Source organism: Camelus bactrianus, chromosome 22 (assembly GCF_048773025.1).
Source record: "Camelus bactrianus isolate YW-2024 breed Bactrian camel chromosome 22, ASM4877302v1, whole genome shotgun sequence".
Taxonomy (NCBI): Eukaryota; Metazoa; Chordata; class Mammalia; order Artiodactyla; family Camelidae; genus Camelus; species Camelus bactrianus.
The window spans coordinates 22346688-22358514 of NC_133560.1; the positions used below are offsets into that span (position 1 = coordinate 22346688).

The 11827-nt window shown below is 42.7% G+C and overlaps 1 protein-coding gene across 1 annotated transcript; it reads right to left on the bottom strand.

Annotated features, from left to right (window-relative positions):
- Positions 1–968: 968 nt before the first annotated feature.
- LOC105074558 (olfactory receptor 1M1-like) lies at positions 969–1904 on the bottom strand. Its single transcript, XM_010962136.2, has one exon. It carries the CDS (start codon positions 1902–1904, stop codon positions 969–971), a length of 936 nt encoding a protein of 311 aa, XP_010960438.2.
- Positions 1905–11827: the final 9923 nt, after the last annotated feature.

Genomic DNA, 11827 nt, shown 5'->3' on the forward strand with positions numbered 1-11827 from the left:
ATCATCAAGAACAAGAGACAACAGATACTGGCAAGAATGTGGTGTAAGGGACCCTTACACTGTCGACAAGAATGTAAACTGGTCCAACTGCTATAGAAAGCAATATAGAGGTTCCTCAAAAAATTGTAAATAGGTCTACCACACAATCTAACAATTCCACTTCTGGGCATATACCGAAAGGAAATGAAAACAGGATTTCAAAGATGCATATACATGCCAATGTTTATTGCAACATTATTCACAATAGCCAAGATATAGAAACAACCTAAATGCCCATGAATGGATGAGTGGATTAAAAAGATATTTTATATGTATATATATATACACACACACACAGACACACACACAATATAATATTATTCCATCATAAGAAATGAGGATCCTGCCATTTGTTACAAAATGGATAGCCTTGAATACATTTTTGCTAAGTGAGATAAGTCAGAAAAAGAAAGACAAGTACCATGTGATATCACTTATATGTGGAATCTAAAAAAATCAAACTGGTAAAAAAAAAAATGATAGTTACCAGGGGGTTTGGAAGTGGGGTGATAAGATTGATGTTGTTTAAGGCTACAAACTTGCAACAAGTAGTAAGTAAGCCATAGAGATCTAGTGGACAGTGTAATTAATATAGACACCAATATCGCATCACAATCCTCAAACTTGCTAAAATACTAATACTTACTCCAACAACTAAAAAAAAAGCATCAGTGTGATAGAGATGCTAAATATCGCTACATATTTAGTGATATGTAATCATGAAATCATATTACAATATATAAATGTATTGAATTAATGCTTTGTACACCTTAAAGTTACACAAGGTTATATGTCATATCTATTTGATTTTAAAAAAGCACTTAATAACAGTTTTGTTTCTACCTTTAAAAGAAAAAAAAAAACCCACTGTGAGTTCTAACATTGGGAAGCATTAGTTTCTTTCAAAATCAATTGTGTCTAAAAAGTCTTCAAAGAGGCTTAGCAAAGGAATTCCTACTGAGAAGTCTCCTGAGGGCACCCTTCAGATCTCGGTTCCGCAGGCTGTAGATAAAGGGGTTCAGCATGGGGGTGACCATGGTGTACATCACTGTGGTGGCCACGTCCTTCTGAGTGGTGTGTGTGGATGCAGGGTTGAAGTAGACTCCAATGATAGTCCCATAGAACAGAGAGACAACACAAAGGTGAGAGCCACAGGTGGAGAATGCTTTCCACCTGCCCTGGGCAGAGGGCACCTTCCACACAGCCACAGCAATAGGTGTGTAAGAGGCCATGATGTACACAAAAGGGATCAGAACCACTGAGCCCCCAAGGACCAACACCAGCATCTCATTGACTTGAGTATCTGAGCAGGAGAGCTTGATCAAGGCATTGAGGTCACAGAGGAAGTGTGGGATCCTATTGGTGCAAAAGGACAAGCAGGTCATCAGGATAGTGTGGACCATGGAGATGAGGTTGGCTGAGATCCAGGGTATCAGCACCAGCGAGGCACACCGAAGGATGCTCATGATTGTCACGTAGTGCAGTGGGCAGCAGATGGCCAGGTAGCGGTCATAAGCCATGGCTGATAGAAGGATGCTGTCAGCTGCCCCAAAGGCAATGAAGAAATACATTTGAGCCAGGCAAGCTGAGAAGGAGATGGTGGTGTTCCTGCACAGGTGGTTTACCAGCATCTTGGGGATGGTGGTAGATGTAAAGCAGACGTCAAGAAGAGACAAGTTGCTGAGGAAGAAGTACATGGGGCTGTGGAGGTGAGGGTCCCCGATGATGGCTAGGATGGTGAGCAGATTCCCCATGCACCCAATTAGATACAGGCCGAAGGATAAACCAAAGAGTATCTGCCTGTGCAGTGGTTGCTCAGAGAGGCCGAGAAGGATGAACTCAGAGACTTGGGTGTGACTGCCCATGGCCAGGCAGTTCTAAGGGTAGAAACAGGGGTGTCAACAGTGGGTGGATTCCTGGGGTGAAAACAAGTCACCTCATTGCTTTTTCACACCCATCTTTCAAGATGCTTCTCACTTAATCTCTGTGAACCATAGTTTTCTCATCTGTTACATGAAATTAATCATTCTAACCTCTTAGGATCATTATAACGATTAAGTGAGAAAAATTTGTATAAGAGGCTTAAATCCATGCTCAACATGTAATATGGACAACTGTTTCTATTAGTGGGAATTCTTAGTGATGCTATCAAAATAAAGAATGATGTGTTAATTAGCTTGATTATTGCAATTACTTCACAGCATACACATATATCAAAACATCAAGTTGTATACCTTCATTATGTACCATTTTTCTCTGTCAATTATACTTCCTTAAGGCTAAGGGAAAAAGAAATAAACCCCCCAAAACAGCCTAAACATTTCTAGGATTTGATTTTTTAAATAAAAATAAATGATAAAATGTAGTTCAGAACATCAGCTCTGAATCCAGACTGCCTGGGTTTCAAATCCAGCTCTGCCACTTACAAGCTGTGTGACATTAGGCAAATTACTTAACCTCTCTGTGCCTTAGTTTTCTCATCAATAAAATGAGGATAATAATAGTACTTGCACCATAGAGTTATTGTGAAGATGTGATTGGCTAATATGTAAAACACTGAACCTTCTCTATTTTTCTGAGAGTTGACATCTGTTAGTGGTTGAGAGCAAGGACCCTGTGAAGTGGCAGAAATCACTCCCAGTTGAACATCACTAATCTAGGTTAAATTCCCCTGAACTCTCTCCTCCCCCAGAGCACCTGCACTAATCGATTAACTTTAAGCAGGACAAAGACATTTATCCCATGCAATCCACATTTGAGCTAACCACTTGACACATATCATCCCATTTAATGCTCAGCCAAACAATAAGCAGGCAGCTGAGGCTCCAAACCTAAAACCTGGATGGAACTTGGATCCAGCAGGGGCCTCTGGTCCAACCAGTGTCCACTCTCTTGATCAGCTCACAATAACCCTACCCACCCATGGGGTTCTGATGCCAGGCACCCTAAGTCCTTGTGAATGAAACTGAGCAGAGAGTCCCCCAACCTCTGAGGGGAAGTTCGGTGGGGAGGGTCTTCCCTGAGACCAGCTCCACTGCAGCTTGTCTTTCAGAGTCACTTAGGAGACCAATGGCTACTGTATCTCTGTTGGATTCCAGGACCTCTCAGCCCCCTGGTGTCCTGTTTCCAGGGGTTTGGGGCTGTTGCCTCAAATGTGTCTTGCAGCTGTAGAGGAGGATCATGCTTTGCCAGTGAGCACACAGCAGAACCACACCTCCACGTTTATATCAGACTCTCTGGCCTCCAGGTGTGATCCCCAGAGAATCTTGTTAGAGCAAATACAATTAGCTCATCTTGCCTAGTGGAGACTTTGAGTCTAGCACACTTGTGGGAAAGTTTTTGTCCCAAGAGCATTGCCTTTCTTCAGATCTCCTTGATTGACAGAGGGATAGCATGGTACTCAATTTTTTCCAAGAAGAAGTTTTAAATATGTTATTCCTAAAAATGGTTACAATGCATTAAGTATTTGTTATGTGGTTGGAGCTGTACAGAGCATAGAACATCCTATGACTCTCACAAGAGCCTAGTGAGGAAGGAAACAGAGAATCTCACTTGCCCATCATCACACAACTTGAAGTGGCAGATCTAAGATTTTCATCTAGGTAGACTGGCTCCAGGGACAAAATGATGAATACAAATGGCCCTGGGCACACATACAGAGATATTCATTCCTTTACATGGCTGAGTAATATTGTGTTGTATTCATACATCTCAATTTGTTTACCCATGTTTACATCCTTACACAATCTCAAAGTGGCATTACTAACCCACAAATTACGGGAAGACAGAACATCATCTGTGTGTCATGCTTTTGCACCACCTTCACAACAGCCCCTCAGGTGCTTAAGGGATAGAGTTTGCTGAAATAGAAAGATCTTCTTTGGGGCATTCTTCATCTTTGTTCTTGAGGCTGCTGCTGATGGAGCTGAGGAAGGGCTTGAGGACCATATATGTGGTGGCCATCAGAGTATTGCCTTCCTGACTACTCTTGGACTTGAGATAATTTACAGATGCAAAGCTGTAGTGCACAATGACCTCCACAATGAACTTGGGGTAAGTGAAAATACCCACTAGTTTTTAGGACCTGTTGTAAGTTGACTTGTGTCCCTCAAAAAAAAAAAAAAAAAAAAGATACGTTGAAGTTCTATAACCTGGTGCCTGTGAAAGTGACCTGACTTGGAAATGGAGTCTTTGCAGATATAATCAGGTTAAGATGAGGTCATTTAGGGGCCCCTAATCCGACACTGGTATCTTTAGAAGAAGAGGGAAATTTGGAGGAAGAGACACTCATGGCAGAAGGCTATGCGAAGACAGAGGCAAAGATTAGAATGATGCACCCACGAGCTAAAGGTTGCTATGGATCGCAGGGAACCACCAGAAGCCTGAAGAGGCAGAAAGAAGCCTCCCCTGGAGCTTTCAGAGGTGGCATCACCCTGCCAACCCTTAGATATCAGACTACTGGTCTCTGGAAGAGTGAGAATAAATTTCTGTGGTTCTGAGCCACTCAGGTTGTTATGACAGCCACAGGAAGCTCATACAGTCCCTATGAGGATATCATGAGACCACAGATGTCAGCTGCTTAGCACAGACCCAGATGGGCCAGGCACATGATAAAAGCTTAAATTCCTACTAGCCATCAGACCTGCTTCCAAGCCTTTGCCCAAGGTCTTCACGCTTCCCCTCTTGGAATCACTTCACACCAGGTTCTGCCTCACTGAAAAGGCCCACCTACCCTGCAAAAACAAACTTCAATTGGAAACCAACATTCTTGTTCTCTGAACGCCACATGCAGCCCAGTGGACATCAAAGGGCAGAGACTTTGGGGTCAAGCCCACCTGGTTTCAGTTCCTAGGTATGTGTGTGTGTGTATATATATATATATATATGCATTATTTTCATGCACTTGTTGGCCATTTACAAACCTTCTTTGGAGAAATGTTGATTCGAGTCTTTGCCCATTTTTAAAATCGGATTTTATGTCTTCTTGTTGCATTGTAAGAGTTCTTGATGTATTCTAGAGCAGACCAGAATTTTTTTAAATAAGTGCCCCCTCTTGCTGCGTGTCTCCACAGACAAACTCCACAATGGGAGGAGTCACTTTGCGAGCCATTGTAGGTCCTGACCCCAGCTCACCTTGCTTGCTCATCCTGGGACCACCCTGAGCATCAATCGGAATGTGTCTGTAATACAGTCAGTTAAGGAAGCACCTATCATATACTGAGCACTGGAGGGACAATGACGAATAACCAGCATCTCCTTGAACCACAGCCTTGTAGTTTGCAAAGCTTTTCTTTCAGGCAGCACATGTGCATTTCTGGGTTTCCACACTGGGTTTAACCCAGGGGATAATCAATAGTTATTAACTCAGGTTGCTTCATCACCCGCCCTCAAACATTCCTCCCCTACTGCTGTGTGCCAGGCCTGTGCTCACAGCGGCAGACAAGAGATGGGTCGTCTCCATCCCTCCCTCAAAGATAATGTCCTCCACCTACTTCCACCTCTGTACCATGCCCTTGAGTAAGGGAGAGTATGGCATTTTTCCTCCTTTCAATTTACTAACAAACATATGAAATCTGACAGATACTCATCAGTGTTGATGGCCATTTGATTGTAGGTGGATTTCCTTTTTGGATCTTTTTACCTCGAAGGGTTTCAGGGAAGGGAAAGGGGCTGTAACTGCCCCAGGAGTCTGTCTCATCTTCGTTGCATTTACCTCCCAGTACCTGAATGGCTTACGCTGTGGTTGGTCTCCGGCTCTTGTCCGAACTCTTTTAGAGGTGCAGTTGGGCCCCAGTCATCTTTCCTCTCTAGCACACAGTAGGAGTGCTGTATATATTTCTAGGATGAGTTTCCAACCAGGGATTGGAAAGTGAACTTGAGTGGACGAGTGCTTTCATTCCCTGCTGAAAAGATGCCCTCTTTATGAGACCAGTGGTTGCCAGACATTGGAGGAAGGAAATTTCACATTTTGATCAGCTCTTTGATAACTTGGAGAAGTTAGAACAGTCACACTGGCTTGTCGGTTTGATACACACGACCAGCCTTGAGAAAACATTTATCTCCAGCTCATGGAAGACAAGCCCCAACTACCACACATTCAACTGATGCCTATGGAACATCTGAGCCCATTTCTGGGGAGACCACAGTGACCAGGATAGACATGATACCTGCCCTCACGGATATTACAGTGGAGGGGAGAAGGCAGATGGTGAATAACTGAATTTAGCAAAGAGTGTAGAATGTGAGAAGAGGAAGATAGAGCCTGCAAGACAACCTAATCTGCCCTTAGATATCTTCATACACAGCTATAAAATTTTTCACTTAAAGAGGCTGGAATATCTGTAGCTATTAAAGTCACTTAATGTTCGGCTGCAATAGTAAATGTGACCTTTTGTAAATATTTCTTTGTCTATCGGTTTGTTGTTGGTTTATAAAAATATAATTAATCATTATACTGATTTTAATGCACTTGATACATACTTATAAACACTAAAGGTGTGGGTAAATTCTTTTTTAAGGTTTATTTATCTGTTATTAATGGAGGTGCTGGAGGTTGAACCCAGGACCTCATGCATGCTTAGCATGCACTCTAACACTGAGCTCTACCCTCCCCTCATGGGTAGATTCTTTAGTGTCTCTGTGAATACAGTAATATCACCTGTGGAAAATGATGGTTTTGGATCTTCCTTTCCACATTTTCACACTTTTATTTCTTGGGTTTTGTTTTGTTTTGTCTTATTGCCTTCTCTAGGACACCCATTATAATGTTGAAGAAAAGTCATAACTAGGAAACCCATATATTGCTCCTGAGCTAAAATGCAATACTCCTAACACTACACTGTTAAGTATGACACCTATAGGTTAATTCTGTGTAGATATCATTTAGGTTAAGGAATTTTCCTTCTACTATAAGTTTGCTGAGTTTCTTTTTTAATCGTGTTGACTTTATTTGAGTTATTATGGATTGTATTGATTAATTTAAATTTTTATGTAGAATGTTCCTCTAGACACAAATTGGAAGAAATATATAATGAGCTCCTATGTCTCAGCTTCAATAATTATGAACACTTGGTCAAGATTCTCACTTATTTGATTTTTTATTTTAAAGAAAATCCCACACAGTACATAATTTTACCCATAAATACTTATTATAGATGCTAACATATAACAATCTATCTATCTACCTACCTACCACACCATTAGCACACCAAATAAACAAATAAAAATGCCATATATTTCCAGGTACAAATGATACCCAAATATTGTCATTTCCTCAAAAATGACTGTTTGAAATCAAATTCCAAACATGGTACACCTGTTTATTTAGTTATGTCCTTAAGGTTCTTTTATTTCTAACAATCCTACTTTATCCTTTATTTATGTCATTTGCAGGGGAGGGTAAAAACTGGTTTCTTTGTCTTATAGAAAGTCCTACATGATATTTTTTGCTCATTGTTTCATCGTGGTGTCATTTTACATGTTCCTCAACATGATTTAGGAGGAGAGGCAAGTGAGGAGAGAGACGTTCCTAAGAGGACTGGGGCTCCCTCTTGTGCAGAGAAGTTTGGCAATTGTTTTGAGGTTACACTTCATTCAGTTTCTTACAAGCCTGGAGACAGAGGAAAGGGAGCAGGCTCAGCAGGCCATTGGCTTCTTGCAGACCCATTTATAGTCACTATAACAGTACCAATCAGACAACCAGGATTTGGACTTCCCCACGTAGACACAGTCATAGAGATAAGATTCATCAGAAGACCAGTTGCTGTGAAAACACACACAAGCATCAGCCAAGGCCCTTACCCACAGCTCTGGGAAAAGGGACTCTCAGCCGTGCCCAGCTGGGATTCTCACTGGCAAGGTAGCAGGAAAGGATTAAGCCACCAGGGGAGGGTCTACCCTTGGAGATATGTGAGAAATCCCAGGAAATAAAAAATCCTAGCCATATTTTACAGTATAGTTTCTACACCAGGGAACTATTGACATTGGAGCCATATTACTTGCTGCGAGAGGCTGTCTTGTGCACTGTACGGTACTGAGCAGTGTCCCTGTCCTCTACCCACTGGGTGCCAGTGGCACCCCGTCTCCATCATGACAACCAAAAATATTCCAGACACTGCCAAATATCTCTAGGGGTAAAATCAAAGTCATCTGATGCAACATCTTGCATTACAAATAAAATAAGTGAAGCTTAAGTGGACTAATGACTTAATACCTCTGGGTCTCTGAGGTTAAGTCTGAACACATGAGGCATTTGAGTGTTGGCATATAATAGATGGTGCATCTGTCAAATGATCCCATACCTCCTTCCTAAATGTTTCTTCAAATGTTTACAATCATCATTCATTTATTCCAAAACGGTTTGTTGTGCACTTGCTGTATCCCAAGCCTTGCACTGGGAACTGGAGTCACTAGATGTGTAGGATGCCTGTGGACACTAAAGAAGCAGCCTATAGGGTGCATTAGATGTGTGTAGGCGTAGGAAGATCACATTAAATACAACCACAAAACTGCATAGTGTGTGGCTGGGCTATTAAAGGAGTTGGATTAATTCATGCTGGGCACAGGATAGGTTCCTCTATGGGACACAGCATCTTGGGCTCACCACACATGCACTGCCATTCACAAAACCTGAGATATGCCACCTAACCTGTCCACCTCAGTTTCCCTACTTGTAAAATAGAAATAATTATAATACCTGCCTCTCTGCATTGAGAGCATTCTGCTCCAAGGACAGAGGGAGAGGGAAGGGAGTATCAGGTAGAAGGGACAGCATGTGCAAAGGACCTGAGGTAGGAAGATGACTGCCCATCCAAGGAAGGGAAGAAGGCCAATATGACAGGGAACCTGGGCAGAAAGGAGTAAGATGAATGGCTCAAAATGGCCTAAGATGACAGGGATCAGATTACAAAGGATATTACCCTATAATCCCAAAGGCATGAGATAACACTCCATTTATACAGGGGATAACAGCCATGATATACACACAAGGGCAGGTGGGTTCCTGTGATGTCCACCACACCTGAAAAGTGAATTTCAGATAAGGGAATAGCCACTGCCACTCACACTTTCAGGAGGATCTTGCAGCTCACAGACTTTCCACAAAGTTGTAATAAGTCATCTGTCTGTTTTCTCAGCAAGTATTTAATGAGCACTTACTAGGTGCCAACCTGTGGGAACACCTTGGTGAATAAGTTCAGCGAGGTCCTGCCCTCTCAGGGCTGCCATGTTGGTGGGGGAGGATGGGACGTGTGGATCAACTAATTTACATAACACAGCTCAGTGAGCATTACGGTGGAAGTGGAAGCATCAGCAGCCCTCAGAGCTCTGGAGACTTCACTCTGTGCATACCCAGCAGCCTGGAGCACTCGTGGTGGTCACGCTTTGAGTTCTGCTGTCCAGGACACCACAGTGCATGCTGTAGCATTTGGCTCTTTGGAGCTCTGGGAATCTCATGGCTCAAAGGAAGAGAACACCACCTCCAATTCCCATTTATGTCTCTTGATGCTAATCAAATGCCCAAGTTTGGGCTTGAGCCTCAGTGGGGAAACTATCTGGGGACCATGCCTCCAGAGTGGAGTGAACCTGTGGCTCTGTCTGCACCTTAGCCCTAAGGTGTGCATCAGACCTCATCTGCCTGCAGCTCTGAAGCTGATCCTTAGGGATTCTTTAATTTGCCCAAATGAAGTGGAGGCAGTGAATTGCAAGTCAACTTTTAATGAGCACCAGGTGGCACTGAAATCCCATGACTTGGTCACTAACAAAACTTGGAATTGGCTTCTAGGGATTACCTGCCAACAGGGTTTGGCAGACTGTGCTGAGTGCATGTCCTAGCGGGCTCTTTAATGCCAATCATGTCTAAAATATTTTTAATCTGTGCTCTCAAGGAAGAATGCCCAGGGGCCTTGACTGATGGGCACGGAGAGCGATGGGGTGGGGCTGGAGGCAGCAGTTCAGTTGAATTCTACTAATTGTCAGCTAAGGAGATCCTGTGACATCATTTCAACTGAATTCTCTTGAGACTTGCTTTCTTTCAATTTACCGTTTTCATCTTTTGAACAGAGACCAGCTGGCCACCAGTGTGACTTGTTCATTCCTCTTCAGGTTCTTAAGCACAGACTAATAGGCAAGAGGAGACATGTAGTAGAGTGGATAGCTTCCTGCTTTAGGGCACTGACTCAGAGCAGGCAGATGTGGGATCAAATCCTGGCCCCATCACTTCCTGGCTGTTAGCCTTGGTAAAGCACACTGACATCCCTAAGCCTCTGACTGCGCATGCCTCATGGCATGTAAACTTGCGGCACATAGTAAATGCTCCGTAAATGCTAGGTAGCATTGTTTCATCAATCAGTAGAGTCCTGTAGGTATTTGAGCCAATCAGCTACTTCATTTACCTTACCCCATGCCTTGAAACTCATCCATTCATTCACCCAACGAACATTTTTTGAGCACTATAGAAAGTGCCCCTGGACAATTTCCAGCCTCTGGGAATTGAAACCCACAGCAAGAAAGGGTGTCAGGCCAACCTCAGAGGGACGGGAAGGCACTGCAGCCAGTGCCTGGACCAGGTTCAGCTCTGTGGGCCTGTGGGTGGCTCTCATTATAATACTTCTTTCCTCTACTTCTATAAGTTCTCCTTTCCTCCCTTCATCCTCTCTCATCACCCCTTTCAGCCACTTCCCCAAGCCCACAACCCGTACATATTCTGCACATCTGATGCCCTTCTCCTGGATGTGACTATGGCAATTTGAACAAAAATGTCACTGATATTCACCAATAAATTACCATGTGCCAGTCCTGGAGCTAAACACTGTCCATGGGTCATCTCATTAACTGTTCTGAAGGGGGGCTCAGTTAAAGTCCCCATTGTGCAAATGGTGAAGCTGAATCTCCGTGAACTTTAGTCACCCAAGGACATGCACCTTAAAAAGGGCAAAGCCAAGATTTGAATCAGCTCTGCCTGACCCCAGGGCCTGAATACTCACCACTACGCTACCCTCTCCCCAGAACACCCCAGTGACCTGATCCTGATCACACCTGGTTGTTTGTTAGGGAAAATCTCATGCCTGTCAGTTTCTGCTCCAACTTCAGCTGGTGAATCACATGAGGTGCCCCCAAGGCCGGGGATGAAGAGGGGGTCTGATCTATCCAAAAGACGTGGAAGACAGAAAGAAAAATTTAACTACAGTGACTTAAAAAAATATGAAAACTAGGCAACAGCAAACTTCTGATGTAATAGTTACTCCTAATACGAGTGAATGTAATGGGTTAAAATCAACTAAAAGACAGAGTTCTTAGATTCGATTAAATAAGAAAGAAACGTCTCAGTATGGTGTATAAAGACACTCATTTAAAACAAGAATACAGAAAATCATAATTAGAAAAGAAGGAATGAGGGAATGACTGCTTAATAGATTCAGGTATTCTTTTTGGAGTGACGAAAATGTTCTGGAACTCGACAGAGGTGACAGTTGTTCAACATTGCAAAAGCACTAAATGCCACAGACAATTATTCACTTTAAAGTTACTAATTTTTGTTATGTGAATATCACTTCATTTTTTAAAAGATAGAAAAGATATAGCCAACAAACATTTTTAGAAAACAACCCTGGGGTAGCAATCTCAATATTAATAGCTGATAAAATGAAAGGAAAGAGGATCTTATATGACACATAAAGATGTTACACATTTTTAAACAGCCAAGACAGATTGTAAATAGATGCAAACTCAACATACATAAAGCAGTAAGTGAAAATGCATAGCTACATCAACACCAGTACTTGGAGATTTT

Bases quoted from the DNA above. Each gene is read 5' to 3' on its own strand.
- LOC105074558 (XM_010962136.2), bottom strand. From the start codon at position 1,904: ATGGGCAGTCACACCCAAGTCTCTGAGTTCATCCTTCTCGGCCTCTCT.